The sequence below is a fragment of the Trematomus bernacchii genome, unplaced genomic scaffold (assembly GCF_902827165.1).
Source record: "Trematomus bernacchii unplaced genomic scaffold, fTreBer1.1, whole genome shotgun sequence".
Taxonomy (NCBI): domain Eukaryota; kingdom Metazoa; phylum Chordata; class Actinopteri; order Perciformes; family Nototheniidae; genus Trematomus; species Trematomus bernacchii.
Genome location: NW_022988082.1, coordinates 815,291 through 832,526, shown reverse-complemented (window position 1 = coordinate 832,526; position 17,236 = coordinate 815,291). Strand labels below are relative to the sequence as shown.

Sequence of the window (17,236 nt, the reverse complement as noted above, 5' to 3'; positions counted from 1 at the left end):
CGTCGTTTAAGAGTGACGTTTGAGTGAACGAGGACATCCCAATTAATACCTGAGGACTCCTCTGTCCTCGCGTCACCTCCTCGTGTCTCTCGCTCGCATCTTACGGAGGCGGAGCTAAGACGCAAGGAAGGGACGCGAGTGAGGGAAAGGAGGAGTCGAGGAGGGGTATTGAGACGAGGCTCATGACTTCGCAGATGACCTAGCTCTCCTCTCAAAAGCACAAATATTATAAGAAAAGACAAAAATACTCCAGTTGCAATTAGGCCTGTCGCGATAAGCAATTAATTGACTTATCGTACAATAAATAAAAATGAACTCGATAACTTTTCTGACCTCGATAAATTGCCGTTTACATGCGTGTTTGTTTACATAAGGATGTGACCAGCATTTTAGCCAGGCGTGCTGTGGCTGCCGGCCACTCTACCGGCCAGGCGCGCTGTGGCTGAAGGCCCGGCGCGCTGTGAGGGGCGGGGCTCACACACGACAATGCAAACATGTTGGTGTTCCTTGCTCGAAATCTTTGAAATACAGATTTGGATCTGGCCTGTTGAGGCATCTGGGTCTTTGTATGGACAGTGGACTGTACACTTGACTGTTGTTTTAAGGAGTTTTTTTTGCTTGGGAGACAATGTGTGCTCATATTTATATATATATATATATATATATATATATATATATATATAGAGAGAGAGAGAGAGAGAGAGAGAGAGAGAGAGAGAGAGAGAGAGAGAGAGAGAGAGAGAGAGAGAGAGAGAGAGAGAGAGAGAGCTCTGCTTTCCAGCCTGAGTCTATTTAATTCATTGTTTTGGTTGTGTGTGATTTAATTATTATTTTTATAATTTCATTTATTTGTTTTATTTATTATATATAATTTATATATTTGAATAATCATTATGTCAGTGGTCCAAAATGGTCTTACAACGGTGCCGACAATATTATCGTTTATCGCAATAATTTCCGGGAAAATGTATCATCCAACAAAATTAATTATCGTGACAGGCCTAGTTGCAATTCATGCAATACACTTAAAGTAATGACAATAAAGCTACCCTGGAACCTGAGTAACTTGAATAACTCCAAGCTGGTTTCTTTAAGCTCGTTGTGTTTCTGAAGCGGTAAACTTATCGTCGTGTTTCTTTGGCTGGAGAAGGAGGTCCTCTCTGAGGGGCTGGGGGAAGACCAGGGGAGGGAGGGGGTGCTCCCTGTGAGGCTGTGTGAGGACCAGGGGTTGTTTGTTGTGTCCTCTGTCATGCCAACAAACATCCAGCAGGGGGTACACTTTCCCCTGGACCTCAAGCCTGAAGCTGTAGATGAAACCAAGCTCGTCAGGACTGTCGCTGTTATAGAAAGTCAGAACCCTTCCCTCGTAGTCCAGAAAGAGGCCCAGCCGGCGGGGCGGGGATGAGAGCGGGAGGACCACCCTGGGTGAAGTGAAGGCTTCATACACCCCATCCTTCAGCCCGATCAGCCACACCCCGCTCTCTGGACTCTTCCCCAGCTTGGCTTTACGATTGGCCGTTCCTTTGATCAAACCAAGGCGCCATTTAGGTTTTTTAGCAACCTCCACCTGGACAAAATAGAAGCAGCATAAAACACTTCAGGAAAAACCTACAGGAGTGTATGGAAAGTCATGTGACCCTACAAGAGTTAGTTCATTTTACTGTATGAAAGTAACACATTACTACAGTATTTGCTTAGTTACCTTTTTGGATTTCTGCACTGATTATATTGCAACCCCAGAAAGAGTGTAGTGTTTCTCTTTTTAATTGCCACTACAGTTAGTGTGAGTTTAGCCAAAGTAGTCTATTCTCAGATCTCTATAATGTTGACAGTTTTTCCTGTAAGTAACAGTATTTACGGCCCGTCCACACAGCAGCGTTAACAAAATCTTACAACGCTTCTACCCATTCACTTTGAATGGGGTGACGTCACTTTGCGCCGAACTGCATTGTGGGCAGCAGAGCGGAGATTTCCAGGCATCTCAGGCTTCAAAAGTTGAGCAATGTTCAACTTTTGAAGCTGAGGTGGAAGCATCAGCCAATCAAATCCCGTTTATGCAAATCTGACAGTACAAGCGCTAGCCAATCAAACCTGGGAGAGACATACCGCAGGTCATTTCCTCATATTCCAAAAAATGGAGGAGAAATTAATTATAGTGGTAGGGAATCACCCGGTGCTTTATGACCAGTCCCTATTTACCTACCGGGATATAAACCGGAGGAGCCAGGCATGGAGGGAGGTGGCAGAGACAGTGGTAGGTTTTCGCCTGTTTGGGGAGTTTATATCCAGTTTACTTCGGGCTTTTTTGCTTTGTATGTCGGGGGCGGGAGATTCATGTGATTGGTTGTTGGTCGCGTTGCGCGCAAAAAATCCCCAAGCTTCAGATACGCCCACCTCCAAGATTTTTTTAACGCTGCTGTGTGGACGTACCGTATTTACAGTATGCTTCTGGGCAGCTGGGCCTTGAGTTTAGCCTAATTTAATGTCATTGTACTAATCTGTATTGTATTATGTTGTTTTGATAAAACAGTGTAGTTCCACTATATAAATGTTACATTCATAATCAAACGATTAACGACGTTAATAAAATAAAAGAAGTACCGATACATAGCAGAACAATTGTGGCGACTATAAAAGTCTTACCCAAGACTGAATCATAAACTAAACTGTATATGTATATATGTATAAAGGGTTACGTCCTTAGCTGGCTAATAAGCTATATAACAAGCTAAGTTAACAAACACACACACACCTGCTAACGGGGTTAACATGTATAATATTATCATTTTAGACTTCTTGGACGTTCTGTTAGTACATTCAACCGCACAGCACGACATTTTAATTGTCTGGTATTTGTAACAACATTCCCTAAAAGGCACAATCACCACGAACACGGCTAAAGGGTCAAGTACAGTAACTACAACTAGCTAACGCTGTAGCCTAGCAGAGTGGACAAGTTGTTGTTAGCTGACAGTGAGGCACGTACCTGTCCATCAAAGTGACCACGCCCTAATATATGCAAAAACTTTAAGACCTAATATAAATAAAACGGTCGCGTTATAAAACAATTCACTCAACAATTAATAATCCTTAAAGGGGACCTATCATGCAAAATGCACTTTTGTACGTCTTTTATACATGAATATGTGTCCCCGGTGTTCCAGGGAACTCACCAAGTGTCAGAAAACACAACCCTCTCTATTTTCCTCCATACCCAAATCTCTAAAAAAGGGGCTGCAACGGATCTGATAAAAACTGATCCAGATTTGAACACTGTCCTGACGTCAGGACGGTGGCGCTACGGCTATTGGGCCAACTCCACCAATCAGGAGGAGACAGCCACGGCCATTGCAGCTCGAAAGCGCTGGAGACGCTGTAGTACATATGCCAGGTCTGTAAGTGCCACAAAAGCAGCGAAGAAGACTTGGTTACCATGGTTACCCTTCTGTTTATTCTCCGCTGTGACTTTCTTTCTCCCTCCCCGAGGCAAGCGTTTGCTCCCGCTGCAATGCAATCCCTCGCCGTCGAGGCAAGCACTGTAATTCTCTCCGGTTAGTCCACCAGCAGATGACAAACACCCACCTCTCCGCCTCTTCCAAGGAACGAGGGGACCGTGCGGCAGAGTTTCAGTTTCAGTTTGTTTCGCCGGTCAAGATGTCCGTTAAAGTTTAAATCTTCCGGACAAAATTAGAAAAGTGCCGGTCAAAGGTCTTCTTTGTTATTTATTGAGCTTTAACCTGTTAAGCACCTAGCCTGTTTTTCATGTTTCAGGCTCGAAAATGACATGCCCAAAACAAATGACTACAACTTAACTTCTAAAAGGGTTATATGAATAATTTCTTTTATCAAAGCAAGGTTACATCTGTGAGTTGGATGTAGAAGTGTCAGAATCAATATAAATGTTTTTTATTTTAAAGAAAATTCAGATTTTACATAGTAAAAAACTGTAAATTATAGTGTCCGTCCAAAAATTATTTTTTACAGATAGTGAAAACTAGCCTTGGATGATGGGTTAGTAGACTAAAAGCTTTAGGAATCCAAAGTACAACATATAATAAGTACCCTGTATCAAGATTGATGCAAAACAAGTGACATTTGACCTTTTTAGAGAGGTTTAGCCAAAACCACTCCACCTCTGAGGTGATTTGGGTGAAAATGTTTTTTTTTCCATATCTCTGGCCCCCCTTGGTCGATTTTGATGGTTGACACCTCTTTCTGACCGTTAGAGCCAATAGAATCGAAGGGGGGGGCCCACACACACACTCATTGTAAAGAGAAAAAGTGGGGGCTGCGCGTCTCGAAATCTAGGTTAGAGGGGAGCGATCTTTCCTTCTGGAATTTGGAAACTAAAAAGCAGTTTTATTGCTTATGGATTATCAGAAATAATTTCAAAGAAGGCACAGATACATAGGATGAACCTATGGATTAACTGCAGCATCGTTTTTTTATCGTTTTAATGCCATTGAAGACCAGTTTTGACCAAGGTAAGCCATGTTAGCGTTTCTAGCTACTTAGCTCCACATGTTATGATGTACGCTTTCGTTTATAGCGTCGCAAATGTTTATCACTGAGTGTTGAGGAGGGCACCATTAGATTCAGTGTCTCCAGGACACCAAAAACGAGTGGTTGGCTGTGCATCTAGGATAAGTAATAAGGGAGTTATGAGTGAGTTTAAGTGCCGTTTTAGGTTAAATTTTTTCGCTCGTGGCTAATTCAGAGGCTGAGTGCTAGCATTGTGGGGTTTTTTGGAAAAAAAAATTAAAAAGATCAGTTAGCTGAGTTTTTTCCCGTTACATGGATATATAAACATTCATAGTTTATTAAATATTAACATTCCTTAGACGTTGTTTCCTGCAAATAACGCGTTTTTCCGCCCGGTACCGGGCGGGCCGTGCGTAACAGGTTAAAACAAATGAATAACGACTCTATATAATAAAACACGGAGGACGGAGATCTCTTTTTCTCCCCCTCTTCTGACAGCCCAGCAGCTGATCAGAGCACGTCTCCCCTCTCCTGCAGGGGGGCGTGGTCAGCAGAATCAGACCCGTAGACAGCAAACAGCACATAGAGCGAAATGAGGCATGGCTAAAATGCATGATCTGTTTGGTATTTTGAAAACAGAAACGTATAAATATACCTTATATAGGTATGGCCCTACAATATATCATTTAAATATAGCATGATAGGTTTCCTTTAAGATGGAATTTAACTATATCCCGAATAATTTTTATTGCATCCAGGGGTAGAAACATGTTTATTTCTGCTGTAAAGTTGGGCATTTTAACATGGGGGTCTATGGAAATTCATCCTTTCTGCAGTCATCGCCTATCGGCCAATAGATGAACTGCAGTTTATGGCACTTCCTTATTGGCGTCCCACGGCTCTTCCCCAGAGTTTGCCGCTTGCTCCACTCCCATTCAGGCAAATAGTGTTTCGCTAAGCTGAACAGCCAATAAGAGTGATTTATTTTGCCGACAGCCTCCGCTGCCGATTCAACAAGGTGAATCATGGCATTAAAACGATAAAAAAACGATGCTGCAGTTAATCCATAGGTTCATCCTATGTATCTGTACGGCCGAAATCGGATTGGTGTGTCAGGGCCTTTAGACATAGAATATGTATCATGACCTCACAAAGCCAAAATATACAAAGAGTATTTTCAATGTAGTGAAGAACAGTAGTGTGTGAATGAATCATGTGCCTCTGCAGCAGGATTTACCTCCCAGTAGTGTTTCCCTGAGGAGAAGCCTGGGTTGGCGAGGACACAGTAACTGTAACTGAACCTCTCCGGATTATCAGGAAGCCTCCGCAGCAGAGCCCCACAGCTCACCGCTGTGTCCCCATGGAGCTCCAACATGGGGTGAGCAGTCTGAGGATCCAGCCTCAACAGCTCCGGAGCTGGGAGGAGGAGGATGAGGATAAGGATAAAGAGGATATTATCAGTTAGAGAAGTAAAGGTAGACACACACAAACAGAGATAAAGTAATATGGTTATATAGTAATATGAACCTGGCTGGACTTTTCTCTGCAGTCTCTTCCACACGGTGAGTTTAATGTCATTGTGGTTAAAATCTGTTTTAAAGTTCAGAGAGCTGAAGACCCTCTCCTTCTTGTTCTGGAGCTCCTGTATTTCTCTGAACCTGAGGAGGAAAGGAGGAGGCAGAACAAGACGAGGACACAGTAAGGAGGAGAAGGCAGGACAGAGAAGAAGTTTAATATTTATTACTGAAAGTTAAATAGCTCTACATGTTCATTGAAAACATATTGCTTGTTTGTTTGGTTGTTACCTCGGAGCAATGGATCCATATTTCTGTAAACACAAATAGAAGAATAAATTATTATTATAAGAGATTTTTCTATCAATAATCAGGACTTTTCCTTATAAATACATCATTGTTTAGTTTATATTGGCATGACCAGCCTGGTCAATGATATTCATTTGATTGAGCCTTGGAATAATCAAAGGACCATGATGAGGTCCAGGTGTCACTACATACAGCAGGGACTGATCAGAGACTCTTACAGACCCACAGTACCTCAAAGAAGTCCAGGGACATCATTTATAAAACTGTGCGTATGATTTAAGCAACCCACTCTCTTCAGTCTGCGTACAAATGACACAACTTTAAACATTGGAAATGCGTGCAATAGATACGCAGAAGTCCGATTTTGCGTGCATATGATACACTAACCATTCCCATTGAGATCTGAGGCCGAGTTTTGCGTGCATATGATACGCCACGTCGTCGGGTCTTGGTAGACCGGAAGCTGTGTGGTTCATAAAAACATATTCTTACTCAATACCAAGCCACGATTATTGTTTTTATTTTAAATTGTATAATGTCTGACTTTTTTTGCCGTCTGTGAGTAAAATAAATGGGGATCAGAGCTTCAGAATAATGAAATCTGTATTTTTTTTTATCTTTTTCCTTCTAATTTGTTATTCTTTTCCAAATAGCACACTGTTATTTACTCAACAATAACACACAATTATCCTTGTTTTTATTTATTTGTTTAATTCTATAATCTTGGGCTTTTTAGCATGCTTTTTAGCCGTAAATAAAGTCACCGGAAACATACGTAGGCCTATAAGGGACATTTCAAGCATCATTGCGATACACACGACAACCACAACCCACTGAACTGATTACCCAAGATCCTCAGCTTAAAGCTCGATCATTGGATGTTTTAGCCGCAATGCACGTTGGGATATGGTGTTAATGCGATATGATATCCGAAAAACATTTCAGAGTTTAGGATGGCCGAAGACACTACACTACCCATAATCCTCAGCTATCGTTTGGGACTACAGTCCCATTGCTTGACAAACCCCGTGGTTGTGGTCGAATAGTCCAAAAATCAGCTCCTAAATTCTAACCCTATCGTCTATTCCTTGACCTCTGAGTGAAACATCATGGGGTTAAGGGATAGTGGATAGGAGAATTCAAAAGGACTTAGGAGAAGAGACTGCGGTACTTTAGAGAATCCGACTGCACTTTCACTATCTGACGTGTTTATGATGCGCCAGCGGACATCATGAATGTGCGTCTGCTGCTGTGGGGAAACTATGGAAACTACAGTTTTCTATACAGCGGACTACAACATGGATATTTAATAAGAACGAGGGACTACTGTAAACTCATCTAGAGACTCTGCACCGCGCTCTGATGCTGTTGTTTTATGCTTTATGAACGTGGACAACAGAGAAACATATTCTTCATGACCAAAGTTGGAATTGAAATAAAAAAGGAAAGTGAAACTTATGCTCGTCACCAGAGATGGGGTCGTTACAAAAAAAAAGTAATATATTACATATTACATATTACTTTTTTAAAAAAGTAATATATTACACTACTTTGTTACTCTCTACATAAAGTAACTCGTTACTTTACTCGTTACTTTACTCGTTACTTTACTCGTTACTTTACTCGTTACTTTACTCGCAGGGCCGGCCCGCCCCTCCCTGCAGGCAGATCACGCAGACTGCTAAAGTTTCAAATGTTCTCTTTAGTTCAGTTTCCATTGTCGCATAAGACTGATCCAGATAGCTCTGACCATGGCTGTCCTCTGTCTCCTGCTATCTGTATTTTGCGCAGTATATCTCTGAACGATGCGATGGTGATTCCACTGTGCAAATGGGCAACATTACCTCTACTATGAAGGATGCTACAAGCCTGTCCATCTCTGCTTTGGTTACCGGTCCTCCAAATTCTAATTTGTGCCGCTTCAGAGTCGGCGGCGGCGCACTCACCACATCCTCACTCTGGGTTCGGGGGTCCGGTCCTTAGCTATTAGCTTCACCTTAGCATGTGTTCTTTGCAGGTGTTTGTTGAGGTTTGACGTGGTGTTTGCAGCAGTGTATAACAGCTTCTGGCCTGGACACAGTTTGCACCTCACCGTCACATTCCTGTCTATTCTTCGGACGAACTCAAAATAATGGGCATACCTCCACCCCTCGAAAGTTATCGCTGACTCTGCCATGTTTATGCAGCACTGCGCGCGGAGATGTGGCAAGTCGCGCAGTTTACGTACATATAAACCTGCGGCGGAAACCCCTCTTGTCTGTCAGTGTGATTATGACTGATTTTATAAAAGTAACGAAGTAACGCGTGTCGGGGCAATGTTAGTAACTGTAGTGTGATTACTGAATTATAAAAGTAACGCGTTACACTACTCCGTTACCGACAAAAGTAATATTACAGTAACGCGTTACAAAGTAACGCGTTACTGTAATAATATTACTTTTGTCAAAAATATTACTTTTGCCAACTCTGCTCGTCACCCTCTCCCTCCGGTCCACATTAATACAAATGATCCCAATACGTATGACTGTATGAAAAGATCTTAAAATAAATACAAATGTATGTATTATAAACGTTAGTCCTTAACATCTATCACTGTGTATATCACCATTCAAACATCTTTTAAAAGTTGAACAAACCCCACACAGCTCAGTAAAGACTGTGAAATGTTGACTTTATTTGATCATTTCAGTAAAAACTAACGTTCATATTTCTCTTTTTGATTATAATACTGATGAACGTTCAAAACAAAGCACTTTGGCAACTTACCACATACGTTTTAAAATGCTTAATAAGCACCGTAACTTTCATGATATCATTTCTCGTTCATAATCGGTTGTTTCCGTGAACGGCCGAATGTTGTGTGACGGCAAATGCTGCGGCCGCAAGGCATTGTGGGGCATCATTTTCTCCTCTCCTTTCGGTGAGGGAGGTCCAGTGGTTCCTAAGCTAAAGGAGGTTATAAAGGAAGTTTGAAACCTCCTTTCCTTTCATTTAGAGAATTCGAACGGCACTTATCATGGCTGCCACTGAGGGACTTCCGGGTCATTTCACTCTGTTAGGAAGGTTCCTAAGCTAAATGGACTATTCGAACGCAACCCGTGATTAATCTTCAAGTTCTGGGATTGGATGTTGGAGTGGCAGTGCGCCAAGGTTACGCTGAGCGTCAAACAGCTCTTTGAAATCGAACAAAACCACGGCAGACTATCCAAAACTGGACTCGAACGCCCCCCCAGAACTACACATGCTGGCTATTGTGTTTTGCAACATGTTCTATGGCACGTCTCTACTGGGAATTGTAGTTTTAAAAGACGTTTTTCGTTTTTCCCACAATTAGAAGTTGCCAGTATTAAACTGTGTACAGCCCTGGAGGTTTAGGCGATAGGAAACACATTGGTGTGTACACATTTAAAACATGTAATTAATAAATGGGTGAAAATCGCTTGTATCCATAATGGGCAGCATTAATATATACCCACATGACAGCTCATTGTTACTTTGTAATTCTACTCCACTACAATTCAGAGGTTAACCTGGTATTTTTACTCCACTACATTTATTTTAGTTACTTTGCAGATTCTGATTAATGATGTGAAATATAAACAACCCTTAAAGCAGACTTTAGTTACACCTGAACTATGTTGAAGTTATGCAATGAATGAAAAACTTGGGTCACAGCTTCCTCAGCAGTGCATTACAAGACATCTATCAATATGTGTGTATACCTCCACCATTAAACTGTCAAATTCTGCACATTTCTTATACTATCTACATACATAAGAGTATAATTAATGTGTATAATATCAGTTAAAATAATAACATTGGCAGGAAAGCAATATATTAGACGTTAAGTACTTTGTCAGGCTTAATATTTATGTGTAGATACCCCCAAAAGCTTTTTTCTTATTTAAAAGAAGACCTTAACCTAAAGTATTCTTTAATGTGTTAATAAAGGTTAATTAGTTTTTCTGTTTTCCACATCCTCATATTAATATCTTTGTACATCAGGCACTAAACTGTTTTATTGTAGAGATCACTTACAGTATCTTCTTGATTTTTTATATTCTATATTTCTATCATTGACCTTCTACTTTCCCCCTATGAAAGTATGTACTCTTAATATTTTATTCATCAAATAACATTATTCAACAAAAATAACATTATTCAACTAAATCAATTCAATAACGTGCTTTAACCACTAGGCGGTGCACACAAGGTGCACACAGCATACTAATAATAACTTTGTATTATTAGTGTAGGACACTTGTGTATGTATAACATATGAAGATGTGTAGTTTTATTCATGTTTTTACATAATTTTACAGGATATTGCTATACTATTTCTCATGTTTTACTTCTACACATTAATATCTGATTTGTAAAACATCACAGACAGAAAGGTATTTTATGGTAAGCTATTGAAATTGTGATTCCATAGATGTGTCTCCTTTCACCCAAATCCCCTGACTATTCTCTCAACTCAGTATTTACATTCTTATATTCAAAGAAAATCAGTAATATCTTTAAAAACTACAAGTCCTTTTCTATCAGCTGTAGGTATAACCTATCTACCAATTGGATCAAATATAAAAGTCAGCCGAATTAGTATTGATACTGCAAGGAGACGTATTGTGTGAAAAGAAATGGAAGATGTTGTTTAATTGCTGATATATTTATGATCCACGTCACATATTCAGTTTCCGTGGCAGTTCTTCCAGTTTGTCTAGAAGTCTTCTAATCAGGACTCTATAAATAGAGAACTAAGGCAGATGTGTAATATTTAATGCAGCCGAACCGTGTATTACAATGCCCTTATGTGATGACTTCCAAAGAGAAAAGCAAGCACACTCGGAATAAAGTATTATTTTCTTTTTTTAAATGTTTTTCGGATTTCATATCGCATTAACACCATATCCCAACGTGCATTGCGGCTAAACAATCCAATCACCGAGCTTCTAGCTGAGGATCTTGGGTAATCAGTTCAGTGGGTTTGTGGTGTGTATCGCAATGATGCTCGAAATGTCCCTTATAGGCCTACGTCTGTTTCCGGTGACTTTATTTTGAAATTCAGTTCCTGAGGAACGGCTAAAAAGCCAGAGATTATAGAATTAAACGAATAAATAAAAACAAGGATAATTGTGTGTTATTGTTGAGTAAATAACAGTGTGTTATTCAGAAAATAATAACAAATTAGAAGGAAAAAAATATTTAAAAAATACAGATTTCATTATTCTGAGGCTTTTACTCACAAACGGCAAACAAAGTCAGACATTATACGATTTAAAATAAAAACAATAATCGTGGCTTGATATTGAGTAAGAACCGGTAAGAACATGTTTTTATGAACCACACAGCTTCCGGTCTACCAAGACCCGTCGGACAAAACGTGGCGTATCATATGCACGCAAAACTCGGCCTCAGAACTCAATGGGAATGGTTAGCGTATTATATGCACGCAAAATCGGACTTCTGCGTATCTATTGCACGCATTTCCAATGTGTAAAGTTGTGTCATTTGTACGCAGACTGAAGAGAGTGGGTTGGATTTAAGTCAAACACAGGAAGAGTTTACCCACAAAAATAATCTGAGTTATAACACATTGTGCACGCACATCCTACGCCACCATTATATCAACTCGAGCGCGCCTTTGTAAGCTTCATGTGGACTTTACAAGGTGAGAGAAACTGCCCTTATTAATATTAATATATACTGACAGCACAAAGACACAAGAAATAGCAGACAGAATCGCAACAACATTTTTTTTTCAACATTTAGGATTAGGCCAAAACGCACTCACACACACACCTGAAACGCTCTCACACACACATATGAAACACACGAAACGCACTCATATACACATGTGAAACGCACTATCACACACCTGAAACGCTCTCACACACACATATGAAACGCTCACATGTGAAACGCACGCACACACACATATGCTGTCATATACACATATTGTGAGAGGGATTTCAGTTGAAACGGAAGGCTTCTAAGTTGAAAATGTGTATATGATAGCGTTTCATTTGTGTATAAGAGATTGTTTCTTATGTGTGTGAGAGTGTTTCACATGTGTATATGAGAGCATTTCATATGTGTGTGTGAGTGAGTGAGTTTCATATGTGTGTGTGAGTGAGTTTCATGTGTGTGTGAGTGCGTTTCATATGTGTGTGTGTGTGCGTGCGTTTCACATGTGTATATGAGTGCATTTCACATGTATATGTGAATAACTTTGGATTTCATGTGTGTGAGAGCGTTTCATATGTGTATATGAGAGATTTTTACACATGTTTGTAAATTATTTTGGTTTCAGTTGTGTGTGTGAGAGTGTTTCACCTGTGTATGTGAACGGTATTTCTGAATAATGTCCCTAACGGCCCCTCATACCATTGTGCCCTTCAAGCACGTTATCAAGTTCAGGGACCAATCCTGTGATTGGATCCTGAACTTCCTGATGGGCAGACCCCAGGCAGTGCGGGTGGGAAACATCACATCCGCCACCAGCCAATGAGATTTCGTTTCTTGGTTTAAGACCCCTTTGTACGTTCACGATTGGTTGCTGATACAAAGGAAATGACCATATTTGGATCCGATGAGATTGTGCAGGAGAGACGGAGCTTTCCAACGATACCTCTGATGACATGCTGCAAACAGCGGTCGCGGTACTTTATGTTACGTTAGAATGCTAACTTTTGTTAAATTTAGGAGAAATCTACAGACGCAAATAGACAAACTATAGTAAAATAAACCCTTAAAGGTAGGGTAGGTAAGTTTGAGAAACCGGCTCGAGATACACTTTTTGTTATATTCCATGGAATGCTCTTAACATCCCGATAGCAATGAATATCTTAAGTGCTTTGACAAAAAATCCATACAAAAAATTCATCTGTGGAAGCCGTAGTACTGTAAAAAGCACGACCAATCATTTTAGCCGGCCCGGCTAAAATAACTGGATGGCCTACCTGCCTGTCAGCCTTCCATCTGTGCACACACTTATCTCGTGCCCTCATTGGTCATGTGTGCATTCGTGTGTGTTGGAGGAGGGGCTCTGTAAGGTAGGGGTGGGCGATACCACAAAATCTGGATTCGATCCGATACCAAGTATTTCAGGGCCAGTATCGCCGATATCGATACCGATACCGATACTTTTTAAAATGAAAAGCGTCTTATGTACTTTCATATAGGGGAGAGCTGCATGACATGATTTTTGAGCTGAAAGCATCATAGACTAAATCTGAATTCATTTTCATGAATAAAGACAGGACAGTTTTTATAGACAAATAAACGTTACTTTACTTTTGCAAATTTAAAGTGCAAACATGAAAAATAACAATACAAAGTGGCCACAGTAGCGAACTGCCTTCTTGCACACATCACAGTTCGCTACGTTTTCATTGCCAGTTGTGAAATAGCTCCACACAACGCTCCTCTTTCTCTCAGCCATCATGCGTGTGTGTTTGTCGCACAAGCGAGTCGCTGGCTGCTGCTGTCCTGCCCTGCTGGCTGCTGTCAGTCAGCTTGATAATCGGCGTTCAGGCAGGGAGCGCGCTGCGCGTGCGCGAGCCTCGAGGAGAGGAGGACAGCAGTGGAGAGAGAAGAAAAGAGCGCATATACTTGTGTTCTTCTGCACATAGTTTTTGATGAAATTGACGAGTAGAGGAGAGGGAAAAAAAAGTATAAAAGTATCGATCCTATTGGCTCTAGTATCGATATTTTGAAACGTAATGTAATATCGGAAGTATCGATATTTTGGGATCGATCCGCCCACCCCTACTGTAAGGAAGTAGCAGATTTCTTCCGGCTGTGTATTTTCAAATTCTAGCGCACTCGAGCTGGTTTCTCCAAAATTACCTACCCCACCTTTAAATGTGTATTTTGTACGTTTTCCTTCCAAAAGCCTGAAAGAAAACATGTTATAGAATCAAAATAGCACAAAATCTCAAAATTGACAAGTGCTTGAAAAACGATGTTTTTGCCTGCCGTGTCTCGCCTTAATCCACATCTGTAAAGTAACTAAAGGTATTAAATACATGTAATGGAGTAAAAGTACACCATTTACCTCTGAGTTGTAGTGTAGTAGAAGTACAAAGTAGCATCAAAGTCAAGTAAAGTACAAATATCTCAAAATTGTACTTAAGCAGGGCCGTCCCTCCCTACAGGCCGATCATGCAGGCTGCATGGGGCCTCACATTGCGCAGGGGGCCTCGCGCAGGGGGTCTCGGCTTATCAGCTCGGCTTGTGCGCAGTTCTCAGCGCAGTTCTCCGCGCATATTAAAACATCAGCTGCAATTCACGACATGAAGAAGGCAGTCTCTGTATAGCATAAAGGCTAATGGAGATGCAGTTATTTCCAGCATTCGTTATTTACCATTCATTCAAGTATTTTATGCCTTTTATCTGCTTATCTACAGGAGGAAGAGTGATAAACTGTCTGTCTTGTTGGCTTACATAACAGTTAAAGTTTACAGCCTAAAAAACATGGAGCATTCTTTTCCCCTTTTATTCATTTTTATGTCAATTTGCACATTTCATGGTGATGCTCAGCCTCTCCCCTTAACTCCTAACAGTCATCATCATGTCAACCACAACACAGAGAAATACTGATAGAAATGCGTGTGCAGTAGGGATGTTAAGATTCACCGATTCGCATCGGTGCACCGACATAAACGTTCAAGATGCGAGTGCACCGGTTGAAAGAGTGCACATCGGCTACAGTTTGGGTTGAACTCGCGATGCATCGATTGTAGCGTCTTTGCATCGGTAAAAAAACGATTCATTCATATAATAACCTTTCATCCTGTCAGCACTCAGCAGAGACGATCTTTGATCTTTGCTTCGCACTACGGAGGCCGAGAGTCTCAGTTATCAACACACATGGAAGTCGAGGAGAAAGAGAAACACAGCGCACCGAAAAATACCTACAAATCAAACGTTTGGCAACACTTCAAATTTTTCAAGAAAGACGGACAACTTGAAAAATCGCTCGCAAATTGTAAACGATGCCGTGCGGCTTTAAAGTACACAAGTAGTACGAGGAACTTAGCGATGCACATAGAGGCAACATGGGTCTGCGGCTGAAAAGAGAAACCTGAAAGTTAGACATATGAGTTCAATCACTCAGTGAGGTGTTCTGTCAGTGAGAGTGGTGTTTAGTTTACAACAGCCTGTGACTGTGTAATAGTTTAAATGTCTTCCTTACAATTGTAAGCAGTTATGAAATACCTGTTTGTGAAAGGTTATTTTCTTTATTGTTCATATAGAAACCACTGCTTTCTGCTCACTGGTGAGTTAGCCTATGAATGAGTGTTAAGCACATCAGGCTGGCAGCTGTATGTGCATTGCACTATGGTAGTTGTTATTTGCACATTGTTAATCCTGAGCATCCTTAAATTGTTTAACTGTGAGGTGTTATAAAATTGAACTGTACTCTGGAGACAGAGAACACTACTACACTTGTGAAAAGGCCAGTTTGTGAAAGGCCCAAGTGTTTGTTTTAAGGTAAAAAAGAAACAGCATGATGGGATGTGCAGTACTAGTAGAGGCAAAGTTAGGTTTGGAAACAATATCATTTCCTTTTTGGCGGGCATGCATAACACCGGAGCCTCGCAGCGGGGAAACTTTGGCGCTGTTCCGAGTTTGTTCTAATCTGTCAAAATGACGGACTGCTTTCAGATTTTTCCGTCATTGTTAAATAAAATCCGTCATGGACGAAAAATATTCGGTTAACGCAACCTCTGGTCCTTTACCTCCCTGAGCTGTAGTTATCAGAGTGTCTCAGTCTGAGCTGTAGTTATCAGAGCCTCTCAGTCTGAATTGTAGTTATCAGAGCCTCTCAGTCTGAGCTGTATTTATCAGAGCCTCTCAGTCTGAGCTGTATTTATCAGAGCCTCTCAGTCTGAGCTGTATTTATCAGAGCCTCTCAGTCTGAGCTGTAGTTATCAGAGCCTCTCAGTCTGAGCTGTAGTTATCAGGGGATCTCAGTCTGAGCTGTAGTTATCAGAGCCTTTCAGTCTGAGCTGTAGTTATCAGAGCCTCTCAGTCCAGAGCCTCTCAGTCTGAGCTGTAGTTATGAGAGGATCTCAGTATGAGCTGTAGTTATCAGAGCCTCTCTGTCTGAGCTGTAGTTATCAGAGCCTCTCAGTCTGAGCTGTAGTTATCAGATCCTCTCAGTCTGAGCCGTAGTTATCAGAGCCTCTCAGTCTGAGCTGTAGTTGTCAGAGGATGTCAGTCTGAGCTGTAGTTATCAAAGCCTCTCAGTCTGAGCTGTAGTTATCAGAGCCTCTCAGTCTGAGCTGTAGTTATCAGAGCCTCTCAGTCTGAGCTGTAGTTATCAGAGCCTCTCAGTCGGACTGGAGAGGACTCTCCTCCATCTTGTTGTAGAAAAGCTTCTCATATCAGTTAGGGCAGCTAGCTAGCACCAGATGCTAACCTGTGTGTGCTCTCTCTCTCCCTCTTTCTCTCTCGCTCACTCACAAAATGCGCTTGTACCACACACACACTCTCAAAGCAGGGGGGACAGTGTTTGAGCACTGTACGCAATGTAGGCTTAGTTATGTTGTTAGTTTTGTTTTTTTTCTCCCCCCATTTGCGGCACCCTTCACGGATGGAACGCCCTTAGCAATCGCCTATACTGCCTATGCCACGGGCTGGCCCTGGGTACATGAGACAATACAGGTCGGGAACAACTGTTCTAAATCATAGACAGTCAAAAACATCTAGTCTTATCTATGTATTTCATACATATTTTTTCTTGACCTCAAAAATTGGAATTGAAAATGCCAAGAGGTCAAAGAAAGAGCGATCATACAGACTTATCATACCCCACAAGAAGGATCTTTTCAACTCTTCCATAGTGCAGAGATAAACAGCAACTGTAAATGTATTTGATGGCCTAATGGGAATGTGGGCATAGAGGATGGCCCAGTGTATCC

At 41.2% G+C, this 17,236-nt stretch overlaps 1 protein-coding gene across 1 annotated transcript in view; it reads right to left on the bottom strand.

Annotated features, from left to right (window-relative positions):
* Window positions 1-1,090: 1,090 nt before the first annotated feature.
* The window catches only part of btr01 (bloodthirsty-related gene family, member 1), a 31,879-nt gene continuing 15,733 nt past the window's right edge, over window positions 1,091-17,236 (bottom strand). The window contains exons 8-11 of the mRNA XM_034120914.1: window positions 6,288-6,310; window positions 6,010-6,140; window positions 5,720-5,898; window positions 1,091-1,567 (exon numbers count right to left, since the gene is read on the bottom strand). Coding sequence (XP_033976805.1) covers window positions 1,091-1,567; window positions 5,720-5,898; window positions 6,010-6,140; window positions 6,288-6,310 — 810 coding nt within the window. The remainder of the gene's footprint in view (window positions 1,568-5,719; window positions 5,899-6,009; window positions 6,141-6,287; window positions 6,311-17,236) is intronic.